The 22,362-nt window shown below is 49.2% G+C and overlaps 1 protein-coding gene across 1 annotated transcript in view; it reads left to right on the forward strand.

Annotated features, from left to right (window-relative positions):
• Positions 1–18,385: 18,385 nt before the first annotated feature.
• LOC110584470 (heparan sulfate glucosamine 3-O-sulfotransferase 3B1) overlaps positions 18,386–22,362 on the forward strand; it is a 36,426-nt gene continuing 32,449 nt past the window's right edge. Inside the window, exon 1 of the mRNA XM_021694523.2 lies at positions 18,386–19,374. Coding sequence (XP_021550198.2) covers positions 18,821–19,374 — 554 coding nt within the window. The 5' untranslated portion in view covers positions 18,386–18,820. The remainder of the gene's footprint in view (positions 19,375–22,362) is intronic.

Genomic DNA, 22,362 nt, shown 5'->3' on the forward strand with positions numbered 1-22,362 from the left:
TGCATCAATATTAATAAGGGACAATTTCACTGCATCCTATAAGTTTTGCTATGTTGTTTTTCATCTTCATTTGTCTCAAGGTATCTTAAATTTCCCTTGTTGTTTCTTCTTTGACCTATTTGTTAAGAACGTGTTATTTAATTTCCACATAGTTGTGAATTTTCCTATTTTCCTTCTGCCATTGACTTCTAGTTTCATTCCACTGTGATGGAAAAAAAATACTTTGCGTGATGTTAACCTTTTTAAATGTTTTGTTTTATGGCTTTAACATATGGTCTTTCTTAGAGAATGTTTCACATGCTCTTTAGGAAAAATATATATTCTGCTGTTATTGGGTAGGGTGTTCTGTCTGTCTATTGGGTCTAATTGGTTTATATTGTTGGTCAGATCCCTTATTTCTTTATTGATCAATCCATACTGAAAGTGAGGTATTGAAGTCTCCGACTATCACTAGAATTATGTTTCTCCTGCCAATTCCATCAATATAATTGTTATATATATTATCTTGATGAAGTGGCCCTTTAATCAGTATGTAATGTCTTTTTTGTTGTTGTTTCTTTGTAACAGGTTTTGATTTAAAGTCTATTTTGTCTGATGATAGTGTGGCCACAACAGTTGTCTTCTTTTGGTTACTACTTGCACAGAATATCTTTTTTCAACTTTTAACTTTCAATCTATTTGTGTCTTTAGGTCTAATATGCATCTCCTATAGACAGCATATACTTGGATGCTGTTTTCTTTATCCACTCTGCCTTTTGATCACATCGTTTAATCCACTTACATTAAAAGTAATTTCTTTTTTTTTTTCATTTTTTTTTATTCTTATGTTAATCCCCATACATTACATCATTAGTTTTAGATGAAGTGTTCCATGATTCATTGTTTGTGCATAACACCCAGTGCTCCCTGCAGAACGTGCCCTCCTCAATACCCATCACCAGGCTAACCCAACCTCCCACCCCCATCCCCTCTAGAACCCTGTTTGTTTTTCAGAGTCCATCGTCTCTCATGGTTCGTCTACCCCTCCGATTTCCCCCGCTTCATTCTTCCCCTCCTGCTACCTTCTTCTTCTTCTTTTTTTTTTCTTAACATATATTGCATTATTTGTTTCAGAGGTACAGATCTGAGATTCAACAGTCTTGCACAATTCACAGCGCTTACCAGAGCACATACCCTCCCCAGTGTCTATCACCCAGTCACCCCATCCTTCCCACCCCACCCCCCACTCCAGCAACCCTCAGTTTGTTTCCAGAGATTAAGAATTCCTCATATCAGTGAGATCATAACACTTACATTAAAAGTAATTTCTGATGAGGAAGGACTCCTGGCACTTTGCATTTGTTTTCTGTATCTCTTATAGCTTTTTTGTCTCTCATTTCCTCTATTACCACCTTCTTTTGTGTTTAGTTGATTTTTTTTGTAGTGACACATTTTCCTTTCCTTCTCATTTCCTTTTGTGTGTATTCTGTAGATACTTTTGTTGGAGTTATTAGGACATTATGTTTGATTTTTCGAATTATAACAATCTAATTTTAATGGATATAAACTTAACTTCAATAGCATATAATATACAGCTCTTTTTCCACCTCTTTCTGTTATGGATATTGCAAATTACACCTTCATACATTGTGTGTCCAACAACATAAATATTTACTTTTATGCATTTGTCTCTTAAATCATGTAGAAAATATGGGGTGCCTGTGTGGCTCAGTCATTAAGCGTCTGCCTTGGGCTCAGGTCATGATACTAGGGTGCTGGGATCGCTCCGCAGCTCCGCATCGGGCTCCCTGCTCGGCGGGAAGCCTGCTTCTCCCTCTTCCACTCCCCCTGCTTGTGTTCCCTCTCTCGCTGTGTCTCTCTCTGTCAAATAAATAAATAAAATCTTTTTAAAAAAATCATGTAGAAAATAAAAAGTGGAGTTATCAACCAAACTTACGATAATACTGGCTTTTATATTTGCACATGTATTTACCTTTATCAGAGTTCTTTGTTTCTTTCTACAGCTCCAAGTTACCCTCCAGCATTCTTCCATTTCCATCTGAAAGAGTTCCTTTGCATTTCTTACAGAGCACATCCAGTGCTAACAAACTCTCTCAGCTTTAGTTTGTCTGAGAATGCTTTAATTTCGCCCTCATTTGTGAAGGTCAGTCTTGTCAGATACAGAGTTCTTGTTTGACAGTTGTTTTTGTCCAGCACTTTAAATATATTATCTCCTCACCTTCTGGTGTCCCAAGTTTCTGTGAAGAAATCAACAAGTGGTCTTATTGAGGATTGCTCGTATGTGTTGATTCTCCTCTCTTGCTGTGGCTTTCAAGATGTTTTCTTTGTCTCTGGCTTTTGACAGTTTGATTATAATGTGTCTTTTTTATTTTATTTTATTTTTATTATGTTATGTTAGTCACCATACATTACATCATTAGTTTTAGATGTAGTGTTCCATGATTCATTGTTTGTGCATAACACCCAGTGCTCCATGCAGAATGTGCCCTCCTCAATACCCATCACCAGGCTAACCCATCCTCCCATCCCCCTCCCCTCTAGAACCGTCAGTTTGTTTCTCAGAGTCCGTAGTCTCTCATGGCTCGTCTCCCCCTACGATTCCCCCTCTTCATTTTTCCCTTCCTACTATCTTCTTCTTCTTCTTTTTTTAACATATAATGTATTATTTGTTTCAGAGGTACAGGTCTGTGATTCATCAGTCTTACACAATTCACAGCGCTCACCAGAGCACATACCCTCCCCAGTGTCCACCACCCAGTCACCCCATCCCACCCCACCCCCCACTCCAGCAACCCTCAGTTTGTTTCCTGCGATTAAGAATTCCTCGTATCAGTGAGATCATGTGATACATGTCTTGCCGTGAGTCTGAGTTTACTCTACTTGGAGTTTATAGGGCTTCCTGGCTTTGTATGCTCAGATCTTTCATCAAATTTGAGCTGGTTTGGGTTCTTAATTCTTCACATAATCTTCCTGCCTCTTCATCTCTCTCTCTTTTTCTCTCTCTCCTCATTCTTGGGCTCCCATAATGTGATGTTGATTTATCCACTGGATAGTGTCCCACAGGTCCCTTAGGCTCTGTTCACTTTAACTGTAAGACCTCCAAATGGAAATGTTGAGTAGGGAGTAGAACATGAAACTGTGGCTCAGAGATGAGACAACTGAGCTGGAACAGACAGAGATCAACGGAATAGAATAGAAAGCCCAGAAATAAACCCACAATTATGTGGTCAATTAATCTTTGGTAAAAGAGATAAGAATATGCGGGCGCCTGGGTGGCTCAGTTGTTTAAGCGACTGCCTTCGGCTCAGGTCATGATCCCGGAGTCCCGGGATCGAGTCCCGCATCGGGCTCCCTGCTCAGCAGGGAGTCTGCTTCTCCCTCTGACCCTCCCCCCTCTCATGTGCTCTCTCTCATTCTCTCTCTCAAATAAATAAATAAAATCTTAAAAAAAAAAGAGAGATAAGAATATGCAATGGGAAAAAGACAGTCTCTTCAACAAATGGTGTTGGGGAAACTGGGCAGCTACGTGCAAAAGAATGAAACTGGACCACTTTCTTATACCACACACAAAAAGAAACTCAAAATGGATTAAGTACCTAAATGTGAGACCTGAAACCACAAAAATCCTAGAAAAGAGCACAGGCAGTAATTTCTCTGACATTGGCCATAGCAACACCTTTTTAGATATGTCTCCTGAGGCAAGGGAAACAAAAAGCAAAAATAAACTATTGGAACTACATCAAAATAAAAAGCCTCTACACAGCAAAGGAAACAATCAACAAAACTAAAAGAGAACCTACCGAACGGGAAAAGGTATTTGCAAATGACATATCCGATAAAGGGTTAGTATCCAAAATATATAAAGAACTTATACAACTCAAATCCAAAAAAAACACCAAAAACAAAAAAACAAAAAACCAAATAATCCAGTTTAAAAATGGGCAGAAGACATGAACAGACATTTCTCCAAAGAAGACATACAGGCAGTCAACAGACACATGAAAAGATGCTCAGCATCACTCATCATCAGGGAAATGTAAATCAAAACCATAATGAGATACCACCTCACACCTGTCAGAATGGGTAAAATAAAAAAAGCTCAAGAAACAAGTGTTGGTGAGGATGTGGAGAAAAAGGAACCCTCTTGCACTGTTGGTGGGAATGCAAACTGGTGCAGCCACTCTGGAAAACAGTCTGGAGGTTCCTCAAGAAATTAAAAATAGAACTACCCTACAATCCAGGAATCAGACTGCTGGGTATTTATTCAAAGAATAGGAAAACACTAATTTGAAGGGATACATGCACCCTATGTTTATTGCAGCATCATTTGCAATAACCAAGATATGGAATTAGCACAAGTGTCCATTGACAGATGAATGGATAAAGAAGATATGGTGTATATATACAATGGAATATTATTTGGCCATAAAAAAGAGTAAAATCTTGCCATTTGCAACAACATGGTTGGATCTAGAGAGTATAATGCTAAATGAGATAAGCCATTCATAGAAAGACCAATATGATATGATTTCACTCATATATGAAATTTAAGAAACAAAACAGTGAACAAAGGGCAAAAAGAGAGGGACAAACCAAAAAACAGACTCTTTTTTTTTTTAATTCTCATGTTAATCCCCATACATTACATCATTAGTTTTAGATGAAGTGTTCCATGATTCATTGTTTGTGCATAACACCCAGTGCTCCATGCAGAATGTGCCCTCCTCAGTACCCACCACCAGGCTAACCCATCCTCCCACCCCCCTCCCCCAGACTCTTAACTATAGAGAAAACACTGGTGGTCACCAGAGGAGAGGTGGGTTGGGGAACAAGTGAAATAGGGCATGAGGATGAAGAGTACACTTATCTTGATGAGCACTGAATAATATACGGAAGTGTTGAATCACTCTAATGTACACCTGAAACTAATAGAACACTGTATGTTAACTATACAAGAATTAAAATAAAATTAAAAAAAAAAAAAGAAGACTGAGCTGCAGATATAAACTTGGAAGTCATCAAAGCATAGATGATATTCCAATCCATGGTTTTAATGAGGTCACCTAGGGAGACCATGTAGAGAAAAAAGGGGTGGGGGCTCCAAATCCAAATCCAAATCCTTAAAGGCCAAGCAGATGAGGTGAACCAGCAAAGGAACTGTGGAATGCCAACTGAGCTCTGCAAGGTGTCCAGATCAGACCCCCTGAGCCTGGATTCACTAAGACAGATGTTCTCTAGAATTATGCAATGGTATCTAACTGTTTGAATCATTACTCAGTATCCTTGTTTATGCTCTGGAATCATTAAAGCCAAAGGCAGATGGAAGGGCATAAAATGCTGTTTTAAAAAGTCAGCAAATCCTTTCTGGATGGGGCAGAGAGATCCTCAAGGACCCTTCTGGATCTCTGTTCCTATCATGCCATCTCGCCATGCAGGGATTACTCGGGCTTCCTCAGTTGCTTTAGGAAATAACTCTTTGTCTCTGAGCTACCAGAAAGGGCTTGGAGGGCTGGGGGAGAGGGAGAGAAAGTCCTTGTATACAGCTGTCTCGGTTTCCATCTGAATTCACTTTGCAAATTCACGTTTAAATTAGTATGTTTTTTCTCTTTTGCAATGAATATATACGTTTATAGTATCTACACTTAACACCGTCAAGATTCTTCTACAGACTGTGAGCCATATGAAGGTGTGGACTCTGTTTCTGTTGTGAACACAGTGCCTAGCCCAAGGGGTGGCTCGAGAAAGGCCAAATGAATGAATGAATGAATGAAGGTGTTGAGCTAGTGAAGGATCCCGAAACTCATTTACTTTAGAATCTGAGGGATCTAAAGCAGAGCGCAAACTGACATCATCCATGCATATTAAGTTGGTTGTTGGTTTAATGCAATAACCCCACATGCTTAATTACTTCAATTACTTTGAGCAACAACAATTTGCTGGCCACTTACTCTCAGTCTAAGATTGTGGCAGGCACCAGGGTCAGGGGAAGGGAGGATTTACAAAGAAGTGGGAGAGTTGGTCCCATTTCTAGGGTGGTGCCCTAGGATATGTACAAATAGAAGAAAACGAACAACACAGGAGTGGTCTGTGCACCCCCTTAAGGGCAGACCTAGATCAGGAGCCTCTTGGGTAGTGGAATGGAGACAGTCAGGGTCATGTCTGTTTGGCCTCTTTGTTGAAGTCTAGATGACCTTGGGCAAGTCAGTTCACGTTGTTGGAAAGCAGCATTCTCTTTCTTCCATAAAAGGGCATGCTTGGACTCAGTGCACACAGAAGTCCCTTCAACTCCAACATTGTCATTTTGTCTTTGTCTTCAGGAACTATCTGGAAGGAACAGGGGTTTGTAGAGACCAGAGGTTAGAAGCTGGAGTTACAGAGGCCCTAATATACTTGTTTCTGGCTCAACGATTAACGGCTCTCGGGGCTCTTTCCAAATTCTATTTCAAAAAGGGTAACATTTAAAATCACAGCACTTTAAAATGAAGGCAATTTCACATAAAAATCCAGTTTTCCAGCTTTGTTGGAAAAAATGGGAAGATCTGACAATACCAGGAAATGCTAGCCCAGAGGTGGTGGGTGCTGCCTTCCCATTTCCTTTGGATGCTCTCAATTGTCTTACCTGTCCTGGTGGTCTGTTGACTGAGTTTCAGAGCAGGTATCTGGAGCAGGAGTTCAAATTTATCCTGCAGGCAAGTGATTTTCATGGACGTACGTCCATGGACAGTGGGTGGGAGCTTCCTAGTGAGGTAGATTAGAATGTCTGAGTGTGTTTCCGATCCCAGAGATTCTGAAGATTCTCTTCCCGCTTCCTTACCTGAGAATCACCGGATGTCATGAGCCACAGTGGAGATGAGAGCATTGCGGGGGAAGCGTGTGCAGAGATCATTTACGTAATGGCAAGAAGAGCCAGCATCCACTGAGGTATAAGTCTGGCACTGCTCTAAACCTTTGGCATTAGCAGCCCCATTTTACAGATGGAAACTGAGGCATAGAGAGATGAATGAATTGCTTTCTCTGAGCCCTGGGTTGGCAGGTGACTGAGCCAAATACTCTTACTGCCGATGAAATCAAGGCTGAGAGCTACAGGTGTGTTCAACTAAAACCCATAGAGACTCTCTGAGTGGGGAGAGAGCAGGCTGAAACTGGTGTTGGTGAGCAACACCAATCTGGACGGGTAGAGCAGAGCCTGGGGGCTGAATGTTAGTTGACTTAACGGTAATGGCTAGAAAAGCAATCCCAGCTGAACATTTTTACTCCAATACAGTGTGTTACTTTTAACACAGTTAACGTCCTCCAGACAAAGTCTTAAACCAACCAAGTGAGAGGCAGCTCCAGGTTTTATAAACCAACCTCATTTTTTGGTAGAATCACGTTTGTGCTTTTGTGCCTAGCAGATGGAAATGGAGTCGAAAGTCTGCCCATGGCCTGTGGAAGTTTAAAAGGTGGGCGAGACACTCTGGAGATAAAGCCCACCATTCAGTGCCATAACTAATTTTCGTGGATGGCTTATGAAAGTCAGCATCACTACTTCGCACTCACAGTCTTCACAAAAAGCACCAGGCATCCTGATTTCAGGCAGGTTTCCCAAAAGCTCCAAGTTAACAAATTCATAAAGTGCTAAGGGAAGTCCAAAGGAAAAAAAGCCATTCCCTGTATGGCCAACTTTTTCCCCTAATGCACTTAGCAAAGTGAGGGAGCTGGGTGTAGCTTGTATGACAGCAGGAAACTCTCTGGTCTATTACTTCAGCCTGTTTGGTGACTGCCGGGAATTGAAAATGATGGAAAATGAAGAATAGGTTACAAAGGTGATTTCCAGAGGGAGAAAGAGCAGAAGAAGGAAAAGAATGGTCAGACATGGAAGAGAGGGACACGTCAATAGCAAAGCGAATGCAGTGTGACATTACTAGGGAGAAGCGAGGGGCAGAGAGGCATAGTATGGAAACCTCTGGAATCAGCAGCCTTTGGATGGGAAACAGAGGGTGGGAGAGTATACATTTGTATTTTTTTTTTCTCAAGCAGGTTGGAGAACCTGGTGACCACTCACAAAAATGGTACCAAACACCTGACTGTAGAGAACATTCCAGGTGAATGTATTTCAAGATTTCAAAGAGATCACTAGTTATATTTCAATGGGTTTGGTTTGAAAGAAATCCCCATATGACTCCAAAAAGCCAACCAAATGCTACGGCCAATCACTTCCTGCCACTTTAAGAGGAATCACTTTGAAATATCTGGTAAGTGTATGCAGACCTTCAGGATATGGGTTATGAGAACCAAAGATGCCCCCAGATACTTCTGTCGATTTTCTCTTTGATTAAAACAACAAGATTCCTTTTTGCCGATAAGTGAGTACAATCTGGTTCAAAGGCTCTCAAACTACCACCTGCTACTTCAAAAAGCTCTTTAAATTCCCTGAGCAATTTACTATAGGGCACTTGCACTCTTGGGAGTGGTTTCCACGTTTCTAGCCATGCTCTCTCTGTGAGAAGGAAGCATCAGTCTCTGATGGCCGATTTTCAGTATGGACCTATCCACGCAGGTATTTATCTGCCCTTACGGCTATGATGGTGGAAATGGAGAAAGTTCCTATTTTATACAGATGGGTGGGGGCATTGACAGGAAATCTAGATTTTTGGTTCAATTTTTAAAATTAAATGTTTAGGTGGGGTGCCTGGGTGGCATAGCAGTTGAGCATCCGACTCTTGGTTTCTGCTCGGGTCATGATCTCAGGGTCCTCGGGTCAAGCCCCACATCAGGCTCCACACTCAGTGTGGAGTCTGCTTGGGATTCTCTCTCCCTCTTCCTCTGCCCCTCCCACTCGTGTTCTCTCTCTCTCAAATAAATAAATCTTTTAAAAAAATTAAATGTTGACAATTCCTCGTCTGTGTTCCTGTAGATGAATCTGCTATCCTATAAACTGGGCCCAAGTGTAAGTAAAAATATGTGAAGGCACACTGATTATCAGTGAAAGGCAAATAAAAAGAACCACACTGAGATACCAGCTCACATCCATTAGGATGGCCACTATAAAAAAAGAAAAGTGTTGACGAGGATGTAGAGAAAGTGGAATCTTTGTGCACTGTTGGTAGGAATGTAAAATGATGGAACTGCTATGGGAAACAGTATGGCGGCTCCTCAAATAATTAAACACTGAATTTCCATATGGTCCAGCAATTCCATTTCTGGATATATTGCCAAAAGAATTGAAAGGAAGGTTTCAAAGAGATATTTCTATACCCTAGATCAACACAGCACTATTCATAATAGCCGAAAGGCAAAAGCAACTCACATGGATGAATGGATAAACAGGAAGTGGTAGGTGCAACAGAATATTATTCACCCTTAAAAAGGTAGGAAATCCGGACACCTGCTACAACATGGATGAACCTTGAGGACATAATGCTGAATGAAATAAATCAGACACAAAAACACAAATACTACATGAGTCTACTTACATGAGGTGCCTAAAGTAGTCAAATTCATAGGGACAGAAAGTAGAATGACAGTTGCCAACGGCTGGGGAAGGAGGATGGGGAATTATTTAGTAAGTATAGAGTTTCAGTTTTGCAAGACAAAAAAAAGTTCTAGAGATTGACTGCACAACATGAGAATTTGTGGAAAATACCAGGTGGCATGTTTCCCTGAAGGCCACAACCCCCCAAAGAATGGTTTTATGTATATATTCAATCTATAATTTACAAATCAATAAGAGAATAAGGGGAGAAAATGTAGAAAATCCAACAGAAGATCAGAGATGAGAAAAAAAAGCAAAAATAGAAGATGGAAAATAGAATCTAAAATACAATATAAAACTAAGCCTAACTGTGTCATTAATTAAAATAAAAAGGAGAAAACTGTCTCTATAATATTTTATTAAAAAGATAAATTATGCTAAAATACCCAGATAGTGGAGTTATAGATGTTTCTGATACGGTTTTCTTCGCTTTTCAATGTTTGAGGTATTTCCTAATTTAAACGAATATATTTTAAAAGGAGTAAAAAGAAAAAGAAAGCATACCTCACAAGAGGAATTACTTTAGAAATCTTATTAAGAAGTGAGGAGTAAATGTAGCAGGAGGGGAATAATGAAGGGGGGAAATCGGAGGGGGAGACGAACCATGAGAGACGATGGACTCTGAAAAACAAACTGAGGGTTCTAGAGGGGAGGGGGGTGGGAGGATGGGTTAGCCTGGTGATGGGTATTGAGGAGGGCACATTCTGCATGAGCACTGGGTGTTATGCACAAACAATGAATCATGGAACACTACATCTAAAACTAATGAGGTAATGTATGGGGATTAACATAACAATAAAAAAATTAAAAAAAAAAAAGAAGAAGTGAGGAGTAGATCTCACCAAATGCTGGCAAGGATATGGAGCAACAGGAACTCTCATGCATCGTGGGTGGAAATACAAAATGATGCAACCTTTTTGGGAGACATAACAGTAGTTTCTTACAAAAATAAACATATTCTCACCACATGACATGAGTTGGAAAATCATGCCCACACAAAATCTGCACGTGAATATTTATAACAGCTTTATTTATAATTGCCAAAACTTGGAAGCAATCAAGATGTCCGAGCAGTGACTGGATACCCAAATGTGACAGAATATTGTTCAGCAATGAAAAGAAATGACCTATTGAGCCATGAAAAGAGAAATCTTAAATGCATATTGCTAAGTGAAAGAATCCGATCTAAAACAGCAACGCTGTGTGGTTCCAACTATGCGATATTTTGGAAAAAACAAAATTATGGAGAGAGCAAAAAGATCAGCAGTTACCAGAAGCTTGAGAGGAGGGAGGGACGAGTAGATGGATGTGTTTCAGGCAGTGAAATTTTCTGTATGGCACCATAGTTTTCGGTACATGTTGCCACACGTTTGTCAAAACTCATTGAATGTGTGACACAAAGCATGTTATACCCTAATGTAAACTATGGACTTTACATAATAATAATGTGTCAATATCGGCTCATCAGAGGTAACCAATGTACCAAACTAACACCAGATATTAATATTAGGGGAAAGCGTGGGTGGGAGGGGTGCTGAGGAGATGAATGGGAGCTCTGTACTTTCCACTCAGGTTTTCCATCAACACAAAACTGCTCTAAAAAATAAAGCCTATTAATTAAATAAGTGAGGAGTAAGAATAGTAATTCCGAAACTCTCAAAAAATTACAATGACAAAAAATTATGAATGTGAGGCTTCTGAAAAACAAATGAGGTCAAAGAATAGATTTGATGTTTCAAATAAACCAGCTTTCCTTCCAAAGGGGTAAAAGCCTGGTTCATCGCAGCCAACCCCAGCATCTCTGGAGGGCAATCCAAGCTCCAGAGCTTCCCGTGGGGTCAGCAAAGGACACTGCACTTGCAACAGAGCTGGACTTCTTCCTCTGTCCAAGCCTGCCCCCCCCACCCCCTTCCTTCTACAGATGTTGTTCCCAACGGCACTCCCTCATAAACATCCGGTACACTCGTCCTTTCCTTGCTACATATTATCAGCCGATACCCTTGAAGAGCATGAGCTCAGGGAGAAAAACTAGACAATGAAGGTATGCCAATAAACAGTTAAAAAAAAACTGGATATGCCAAATAAAACATAGAGAGTGACTGAGATAAAGTACGCAGGAGATGTGTTGAATTGCAGAATGGATACCATCAAAGAAGAACTAGCAAAAATCTATGCCAGTAGAAAGTAGAACAAGTATAAAATTCTAAGTGGAAAAAAAAATGTGTAACTCAAGAATTTTATACCCAGACACATTTTTTTCTTCGAGTCTAAAAAGGCAATGGATAGACATTCTCAAGGTGTCAAGAGTACTGCATCCATGAACATTTTCAAAACAACATCAACAATAGCTATTTACTCCATGAGTTCCAATCAGCTGTAACATGTATAAAAAATGAAGCTCTCACTGGGACACCTGGGTGGCTCAGTTGGTTAAGCGTCCAACTGTTGGTTTCCACTTGGGTTGTGATCTCATGGGTTGTGGGATTGAGCCTTGCATCAGGTTCCACCCTCAGCATGGAGTCTGCCGGAAGATTCTCTCCCTCTGCCCCTCCCCCCCATGCTCTCCCTCTCTCTCTAAAATAAATAAATAAATCTTTAAAAAAAAAATGAAGCTTTCAGATTTCTTGGCTCCATTGTGTCACATAAAAACAAAATGAAAAGCAGACAATTTATGGAATTGCAGTTAAGTGTCAAATTATCAACCTTGGCAAAGTAAAATAAAGTATACATTAGTTAACTTTTTTTTAAGTTACAGGGATGAAAACAAGTATAAGTGTGCTAACTCACTCATGTTTCAAAGCAAGGAGTGACTAAATAAATATCGTCTCTATAAATAAAACACATTGTTAAAAAAAATGACTCCAAATGTATGCGTTTTTTCTTAACTTTAGAGGTGCCTTTTAGGAAACCACAGTCCCAGGGATAAAGAAACATTTATTACTTCAATAATTCCTTACTTTTAAATAGAAGTTATCTATAGTTAGCATTTTAAAACACACAAACACAAAAATGGATATGGATTGATCCCCCATATTTTGGCAGAACGTGACTATTTCGTGCCATTAAACAAACAAACAAACAAAAAAAGGCAGGGTAATATATACTTGTATTTGCATAAAATATTTAGCAAAGGTGTGGCCTCTGGAGAGCGTGACTTGGGGTTTGGGGTCAGAGAGTCATACCTGATTCTGCATTCCTTACAAATCTGATTTTTTCAGGGTTTGTATAAATGTTTCCATCATTTAAAAAAAAAGAAGAAACTAGCATAATAATGAAGGCATACCACCTGAGAAAGTAGAAACTGTACATGTGTTTGGCTTTGAAGAAGAGCAAAAAACTAGGAGTGTGTCTGGATGCTGATGTGAACCATAGCATAGGAAGGGAGGGACACAGGTTGGGTTCTGCCGGGTTGTGTATAGTACGTTTTTGAGGGAGTACTCTTGGGACCAATGCCTGTAGAAGAAAGGTGCAGTGTCCTTTGCTGACCCCACACGTAGCTCTGGAGCTCAGATTGCCCTCCGGAGGTGTCTGGGTTGGCTGGGACGAGCACGTCTCTACCCCTGCACCCGTCACTGGATGGTGTCCACCCTGGGAAGAAGTGGGATGTTCAGCTAGCTTCTCTCTACCGCAGTTGTCTGCAGTCCCAGAAGGGTCCACGGCACACCAGCAGCTGGGGCAGAGTGTCCTTCACTGACAGGGCCTTCGGGGTCCCATCAGTGAAGACCACAAGGGAGGCTGATGCCTCGGGCAAGGGGATGGGAAAGAGACATCCTTGAGGCAGGAACGGCTGAGATCCAGAGCAGTAGTGGGGTACCTCTGTGCCCGGCTCGCCTGCAGCTTCCTCCTTTGTGACAAGAGGCAAGAAGGGGGTTGGGGTGGGTGTTGGTCAGTGTGGAGGTTTGGTGGAGAGACGATGTAGGCAGTCCCCTATTAGCATCAATGTTCTCAAAGAAGGTTGGAGAAATGCTGTCTCTTGGCAAAGTGGGCCTCCTGGAGACACTTAGGAGAGTTGCAGATGCCTGTAATGCGACCGTAGTGTGTTTGCGGAGAGAAAATCCAGCAGGCCCAGTCACCTCCGTGGCAAGATTTCCTCCAGCAACTGAGCGGCTCAGGCCAGAAACCTTGAAGACCGGATTGGCCTTGGAAGATTTCCATAGCCAGGAGAGTACACTGGAGGAAGAGAGGGACGGAAGGCCTTCGCAGAAGAGCACAACGACAGACAGTGGAACCGGGGCTCAGAAGGGTTGTGTAAGTTTCTCAAAGTCGCAGAGCCAGTAAATGGTTGGGAACCAGATTGGGGGGGAAAGCGGCCCAGCTCTGGTGTATGGTATCCGGGCGCCTGGCAGGAAAGACAGGACACACTCCCGACTGGGTAATTTGAGGGGCCTGTAATAAAAGGACTACATACAAAGATGCTGGAGGAGGTGAGAATACACCGAGACAGCACTGTGCCTGGGCCCCCTAGTAGGCGATGGGGACAGCCGTGCTAGGACCTGGTGACGGCATGGCTGTGTGGAGAGGGCTTCCCCGTGACTTCCCCGGAGGGAAGCAGCCAGGCTCTGATGGCCCCGCCAAGAGGGAGCCGGGGCACGAGTACCTCTGCCTCAGTTTCCCCACCATCCCTGCCCCAGTGTCCCCCCAGAGGACAAGGGAACCTCCAGGCTCGGAGCAAGGCGCGTTGCAGAATCAGCACACAACCTCGACTCCTCAGGACACAGGTCACCGAACCAGTCTGGGGGTCCAACTTCTTTTAGCTGTAAGATAAGAGCCATCACCGTCTGTGATTTGCAGAGGGCTCTTCCTGCACGCGGGCGCTTTACTGCGATGACCCGCCGCATGGCAATCACCCCAGCGGCGGCCGCTGGCTCCCACCGAGGCTGGGCCAGTTCGCGCTCCCCTAGGCGCAGTGGGAGCGCCGCGCTGGGAAGCGCTTCCTTCCTCTGGCGAAGCCCTCCAGCCTCTCTTTTTTTTTTTATTCTTATGTTAATCCCCATACATTACATCATTAGTTTTAGATGTAGTGTTCCATGATTCATTGTTTGTGCATAACACCCAGTGCTCCCTGCAGAACGTGCCCTCTTTAATACCCATCACCAGGCTAACCCATCCTCCCAGCCCCCTCCCCTCTAGAACCCTCAGTTTGTTTTTCAGAGTCCATCCTCCTCCAGCCTCTCTTACCGGGAATTTCGAACCCCGCCTCCGCCTGGCCGAGCGGCTGTCGCAGGGCTGGGCAGGTGCCGCCTCTGGCAGGTAGCTCCCCGCGGGCAGAGCCGCGCCGTCCACCCGCGGAGGAGATGGGGGTGCCGCGGCCTCCTAGACACCCGGAGACTTGGGAGGCCACGGAAGCTCCTGGGCGCGCCAGGAGGCGCCGCAGAAGCCCAAGCGGAGGGGAAAGTCTCCTTTCCCGAGGGCCCGGGTGACCCGCGGGCCGCGGCGGCCGCCGATCTCCGCCTCCCGCCGCGCGGCGGCTGTCAGAGCGCCCCCTGGCGGGCGGGCATTGGAGGCGCGGCCGCCGCTGGAGGAGGAGGAAAGGAGCTTGCAGCTGCGAAGCCCCGGGGGCCGCCTTGCTGCGGTGCGGGGGTGGCGGAGGGGAGGATGGGGGGGGCACGGGGAGGCCGGGGAGGGGAGGAAGGTCCGGGTTCCGGTGCCGGCCCCGCAGGGAGCAGCTGCGGGCGCCTCCCTTCCCGAGGCCAGAAGCAGAGAAACTTCAGGCGGAAAGCACCGCGGCGATCTGTTGGCTCAAGTCCTCCCTCTTTTACCGATGGGGAATTTTAGGGGCCGGGAATGACACGTCTGGGTCACCTGGCTGGCCGTTGGCAGCAGGGCCCGGGGGAAAAAGGACAAGGGGCTGACCCCCTGAGGCGGCCTTGTCCTTTTGGGGCCAGGTTAGAACCCTCGGAGGCCCCAGGTGAGCCCCCCATTAGGTAATCCCAAACAAACCAACCAAAATAAAACCTGAACCATGCCAGGGTGCTCAAATTGAACTCGCTCCTTTCCAGGTTTTCCGAATGCAAACATTTTGAATAATTTGACCAAAGGCAATCCTTTCTCCAGTTGTGGGTGGCGGCGATTTGCTGCTGGCCTGGCTCGTGCGTGGGCGCCCCCTCCCTCCCCCCCGCCCAGCACTGCTAAGCAATGTTTAAGGACAGGAGCTGAAACTGGGTTCACGGTCAGCTTCGCCACTAGCTCTGAGCAGGGGTGAGACTCGGGTTCCGCATCTGCAGAATGGGAGCGTGGGAGAGCCGGCGTTGGCCCAGGGCAGAGCCCGTAGCGGTAGGCAGGCATGGGGGTTTCGGGGCGCATTCCGAGCCCAGTGGACCGACCAGCCAAGTGGACGGAAGGACCAAGACGTCGGGTCACAGCCCAGGCGCTGCTCAGGCCGCAGAAGACCCGCCGACCTCGCGCGGCTGGGAGCGCCGAAAACTCCCCCATTGTTCTGGTGGGTACTGAACGCGCGCCGGGTGGACGCGGGCGGCCACTTGGCTCTGGGGTGCTCAGCTCTGCGGAACACTCCGGGCAATTTCCGATGCCCACTCCCTCTCCTTTCACCACCGGAAAAAGAGCCCTAAATATATCCGGCGGCTTGGATTTGTAATCCTCGACTTTCCTTTTACACTGGGCTTCTCTAGTCCTCAGGACAGAGACCGTTTTTATTAGGAGTAGCAAAATCCTTTAAAAAAAAAAAAAAAACCCCACACACAAAACTGTAAGATTCACACCCATCCAGGCCTGAAGTTTGCCACACAGGGAGCTACAGTTCGCCCGAACACACGAATCATAAACCACTACCACCTTCTCCCTCCAAATCTTCAAAAGTCAGCAAATCCATAGCCCCCTCAATAATAATAATTTATTAAAGACACACCCTTTGGAGACACCATTTCCTTCCTCCATTTCTAAAATAAAGGGTCGGGCCAATGCTCAGAAACGCATTCTCGTGTTTTCTAAGTTTAAATAAGTTAACAATTAGCTAATGAAATTTAAAATTAAGGGCGAATAAGTCACTTCTGCAGAACAAATACAACATCCCAGGGACAGGGGTAAAGAAAAGCTGGGAAGAAATCCCCCCTGCGAACAGAAAAGAAGCAGGAGAATCCTCTACCGAGATTATTTCCCCCTCAGCAGTTTTGTAGGAAACTGTCTTGGGCGCAAGGTAGTTGCAAAGAGGTGGCGCGGGGCACAGCCGGGACGCGTCGGTCCCACGGTGGCCTCGGGGTTATCTGAACCCTTTCGGGTCATCGCTGTCTCTCCGGTACATTTTCGAACCGGAGGCTGGCTTTTTCAGTGTGCTCCGGACAGAGGGGAACCCGCCCCGGGGTAGGGCTGCGGGGACTCGGGACACTTGGAGGCATTTACTGACGGAGCGAAGGCTAGTCTCGGACGAGGGCTCAGGTCGGTTCCGCCGCGCAGGCTTGCGCAGGCAGTGAACTGCGGCGTGGGCGGCAGCTCTCGGTGAGTCACCCCAGGGGGCGACACTCAGCCCCGGGGACCCCGCTGGGGTCGGAATCGGAAGGAACGTTCTGTCCCGGAAAGGCGCGAAGCCGAGCGTTGGAGGCCGGCTGGCCCCGCCGGAGCGGGGTTGCAGGCGCGCAAAACTTTCTGGACACTACCGGGATGAACGTGAGCATCCCGAGCTGCCCAACTGCAAACGTGCGAACGCCGGGGCAAGAGTGCGGCGGCGTGAGGCACCGAGCGAGGGGTTCCGCCGCGAGGGTTTACAGCTCCCCCGAAGCTTGGCTCCCCCGCCCCGAGGGTCCCTTTGCAGGAAACTGGGGAGAGCAACTAACACTGGATTTTGTCTTAAATAAGTGCAACTCAGTGATCGATTTGCTCCAAGTTGACTTTGACTTAAAAAGAAAAACATCGGTGGGAAAGAAACAACACCTGATAGTGTAACAGGTCAGCAAACCGAACTGTCTCCTCAATGAAGGCGAATGGAATGTTGGCTTTAATATGGATTCAGGGAAAGGGGAAGAGAGAACATTGTCTTAAACCTGACGTCCCCAACAAACTCATATCCGGACAAAACTTTCTACACGTGACTTTCACACTCCCTTTTCGACCACGGGAAACTTCCTACCAGACTGTCTCTCACAGTTCATTTCTTCCTTCGCTCCCCCGACCTCTCCCGGCGGTTTGGGAAGGTAGGGAAGATTTTTCCCCGAAGACAGTTTACACCAATCTCAGTTAACCCACGGCCCGAAAGAGATCAACCCCTGGCAAAGAATAAGAAGGGAAAACTTTTTTTAAAAAGTTGACAGCCATTTACAAACTTTCCATTTAAACTTCCTAGACCGGTGCCTGTCCCGGAAGCCCCCCCACTCCACCCCGCTTCCGAGTCCCCGGCGTGGGATGGTCGGGTCTGGGGGCTGCAGGCATCTCTGGCCTGACTCGCGCTCCTCCAACCCCCTTCCTTCCTACTGCACAACACACACACACACACCACGAGCCCGCCAGCGAAACATCTGGATCTGGACTCGAGTCCCGACACAAGGGCAACTACACGCCAAGGCTGGCTCCTGGAGAGCGAGTGCGGAGATGCGCGCGGCAGCGGGAGCGCACCCCAGCACCACTTGGCGGGGTCGGGCCTCTCCCAACGCTCCGTCAATCCAGCATCCTTCCGACCATCTGCTCCTGTCACCAGCCCCTGGCTCCGCCCCCCCGGGTCCGCCCCGTATCCCGCAGCCAATAGCAACCTCCGACCTCTCTCCACCGCCCCAAACCCTTTCCACACCCCCACGTTCCGGGAGCCGGTTGGCTGCTGAGCGCTCGGCGAAGCGCCTGTAGTCGCAGGGCGCTCCGGGTTTCTGGTAGGTGGAGCGACCCGTCACTCTGGAAGGCTGGGCCCGCCCACCCCACCTCGGTCTCGGGCTCTCTTCCTGCGCAGTTCTTCGCAGCCTCCGCGGGGAAGTGCCGGGGCAGCTCCCTGGGCTCAGTTGGCAGGACTGCGAGAAGGCAGCCCCGGCGAGCGGCCGTGCGCACCGTCTGGAGTGAGCAGGGAGCGGGAGTGCGTTGTTCTCTTGCCCAAGCAGGAGCAGCTCCTGGGCCAGCAGTTGCCGCCACCCCGACTTTCGTTCCAGTTAAGGCTCCTCCCGGGCAACATGTCAAAAGCCGCCACCACTACAGCTGCCGCCGCCACCTGGGGAAGAGCAGCAGCGGCGGCGGCGGCGGCTGCGGGCGCGCGGGGGCAATAAGCCGAACGACCCGGGCGTCCCGCGGGCCAGGGAACCCTCTCCGCGCTCACAGCTCCGGCGGGCCCCGCGCCATGTGCTGAGCCATGTCCCTCGCCGCGCCCCCGGGCTGCGCATGGGGCAGCGCCTGAGCGGCGGCCGATCCTGCCTCGATGTCCCCGGCCGGCTCCTGCCGCAGCCGCCGCCGTCCCCGCCACCGGTGAGGAGGAAGCTCGCGCTGCTCTTCGCCATGCTCTGCATCTGGCTCTACATGTTCCTGTATTCGTGCGCCGGCTCGTGCGCCGCCGCGCCGGGGCTGCTGCTGCTGGGCTCGGGGTCCCGCGCCGCCCACGCCCCGCCAGCCCTGGCTCGGGGTCCCGATGGGACTGCCCCCAGGCTGCCGTTCCAGGCGGCGCCGGCCACCCCGCTGGCTGCGGGCAAGGAGCCGGCCGAGGGCGCCGCGAGCCAGGAGGAGCAGAGTCCCGAGACGCTGGACTCCCCCAGCTCCATCTCCAGCTTCTTCAGTGGGTCCGGGAGCAAGCAGCTGCCGCAGGCCATCATCATCGGCGTGAAGAAGGGCGGCACGCGGGCTCTGCTGGAGTTCCTGCGCGTGCACCCCGACGTGCGTGCCGTGGGCGCCGAGCCCCACTTCTTCGACCGCAGCTACGACAAGGGCCTCGCCTGGTACCGGTGAGTTTCCCTACCGGGGCCAGGGCCAAGGGCCGGGGCGGCAGCCGCGATCAAGAGCGGCAGAAGAGGGAGACGTGGCATGTGCTGGGGAAGTGACAGGGGTACAGCCCCCGACCACCGGGGGCGGGGAGGGGCAGACAGAGGAATAACCCGCGGCGCCCAGAATCCCGCCCCAGCGTGGTACGGGTTGCGCGGGGCTCCGCTCTCTCCACAACGCGTAGAAACTTCTCGAGGAGCTCTGGAGGCTCCGTGGCCCGCGGTGCCCCTAGAATTAAAGAAGGGGATTAGCGATTGGGGTGGCGCCCAGGGAAGCGCGCAGCCCTCTAACTGTGGCCGTTTCGCAAACGAATCGATCCAGTGTTGCTCGTAGTTTAGTTTTTCCTTTCGGAGCCCGGGACGTTCTGCGCTCAGCCGGTCACGGTCTCCGCCCTAGACCAACTTCTGGAGCAGCTTCTGCTCCCCAGATGGGGATGGGGATGGGGGTGGGAGAGACGGCGTCTGTAAACTTTTTTCCAACAGTCCTACTCCGTGCTGGAACCCGAAGAGGGTCAGACCCGCTTGGCTGGCGGGTAGCTTGGGCTCGGGAGGGTGAGCTGGGCGGGTGGCCCGGCGCCTCCGCCTGGCAGACGGGCAGACGGGCCGACGGGCGGGCGGCGCGGAGCGTGGAGCGGTGCTGGTCCCTATCGGGCAAAGGCGCGCACTGCAGCCGGCGGGAGCGGCGCGCGGCTTTGAAGGCTCCCGGGCGCCTCAGGCTCAGCTCTCTGGTTTCCGCCTCCTGGGCCCGGGTGCCGGGAGAGCGCGGGCAGGGACCCGGTCTCCGCCGGCCCTGTACACGTCGGGGCGCCAGGAATGTAAGGGGTTCATTGATTGACAAATGTGCGTTGCCCCGAGATCCGGGCTTCCGGAAACTTGGTTTTCGGGTCGGGCTGTGGGTCGGGCTCCAAAGGGGCAGCGGCCCTCAGGGTCATAATCACGACCCCTGCCCAACGCTTTCCAAAGCTACCGGTCTTTGGGGTGAGCTTCTGGGTTGACCGAGCTTCCGGTGAGGCGCGGGTGGGCAGGGGGTCCAGATTCCGGCCTTCGGAAACTTCGTCGGCACCCAGGGGCCCCAGCCACCGGCCCCCACCCGTTCTCTCTGGTCATCAACCCCCAACCCTCACAAGTATGACTCCATCAAGTCCCCGGCAGGCACCTTCCAGGCCCGAGATGCTCGGGACTTCGGAAAACAAAAGGGGAAAGTCGAACCGAACCCCGTCCCCTGCTCCCATCCCCCCTTCTCGGCCCCGGGAGAGAGAAAAGGGGGGCTGAGCCAGCGGATTAAAAATCGCTCTCTTCCAGCCTCGCCCTCCCCCTCCCTTTTGTCCTTAATGTTTTTCTTATTGTCAGGAGTTGCCCAAGTCTCGAGGTTTAGCCAGCCGTGACAGTCACGCTTCCCACCGTTCGCGGGCCGTGGGCACCGGCTGTTAAGAATGGGGGCTCCGGAGTCCCGACGTCTGGATTCGCGTCCCGGCTCTGGCGGCTCGCTGGTGGCGCCGAGCCTCAATGCTCCCATCGGTGCAGTGGGGATCCTGTGGTTCCCACCGGGCGCGGAGGAGTGCGCCGGTGCGCTCGGGTGCCCGGCTGGCACGTGGGGGCACGTGGGGGCCTCTCCGATTGTTACCAGGGGGCCACCGAGTGCATTGTTGTTACTCCTCCTCCTCCTCCTGGGGGCCCGGGCTATTACGAGCGCCCTTCCAGGGGGAACCCACCAGGGGCCGGAGGCAGCTCGGGATTTTCGCAGATCAAACTAGGGGCTGGGTTGGGAGCAACTGGCAGGAAAAGCGCTGAATCCGTCAGGTCAGGCGGTCGTAGAAGCACCTGGGGCAGGCTGTGGAAATCCCCACAGGAAGATTCACGAAGGCTCTTAGGCGGCCGCGCTCCACCTGCCACGTTCCTTTCGATTGACTCAAAACTGCTGAATAAAGGACGAAGCCGCACTGAAAGCCTCGCCGCGCGCCTGCCGCGGGGAGCGCAGCCGGGGAGCCTCGGGCGGGACCCGGCGCCCGCGGGCCGCGTTGCGAGCGGCTGCGCCGGGTCCCTGCACTGCGGGGAGGCAGGAGGTTCGTCGTCTTCCCTAGCGGTCCCCCTAAACGGAGGGGCCGGACCGACGGGGCCAGGAGCCCCGGGGCCGGCGGCGCTCACCCCGCGAGTGAGCGGGGTGGCGGGAGGGGCAAACTAGAGACCCCGCAGCTCACCCCACGCGCCGCGATCCGGGGCTGCACTTAGCGGCGCCCGGCGGGACCGCAGGCTTGGTGGATGTTTTTCAGCAAGGGAAAAAAAAAAAAGGTCTTCCAAAATGCCGTCTGCTTACTTAATTTTTTAATTGATTTAGAATATTCTGGAGTCTGGGCCAACGTGTGGACTCAATTATTTTGAAGACAGCCGCTTTGACTTTAAACAGACCCCACCGGGAGGAGACGCCTGTCCCAGAACGCTTTTCCTAAAATCCGGTGACCGGGGAGCATCGCTCGCCCTGGCTGGAGCTCTCTGGGCTCAGCCCGAGCCTAGCTGCTCGCGGGGAGGTGCGTGTTCCTTTGTAGCTCCCGCTGCGTCCGCACGGTCAGGCCGCAGACTGGAGCCGAGTATAAATAATTATTAACCGGAGAGCGTTGCAGTTCGGAAACGTGGTTAAAACAAGTCCTCGGAACCAGAACAGAGGAGAGGGGGGAGACATTCTGGAGCCATTAAGAAACTACGGGCACGGGTGGTTGAATCCGACAGGCAGGCTGGCAATCTGCAGGAGAACGAGGGCTTGGCTGAGTCTGTGCAAGTCGTTAATGGGTTTAATCCGCTGATACACAGTCTTCCTAGTGGCCTAACCAGTAAACCCAGGGCCTGGGCACATTTGCATGAAGTCTTAGAATTGGATCGCAGCTCTTTCCACTTTGCGTCGTGAGACACGATCGGCCCGAAAGGGAGGGATCGTGGTGGGATCGGAGCCTCCCAGGG

The sequence above is a fragment of the Neomonachus schauinslandi genome, chromosome 15 (assembly GCF_002201575.2).
Source record: "Neomonachus schauinslandi chromosome 15, ASM220157v2, whole genome shotgun sequence".
Lineage (NCBI taxonomy): Eukaryota > Metazoa > Chordata > Mammalia > Carnivora > Phocidae > Neomonachus > Neomonachus schauinslandi.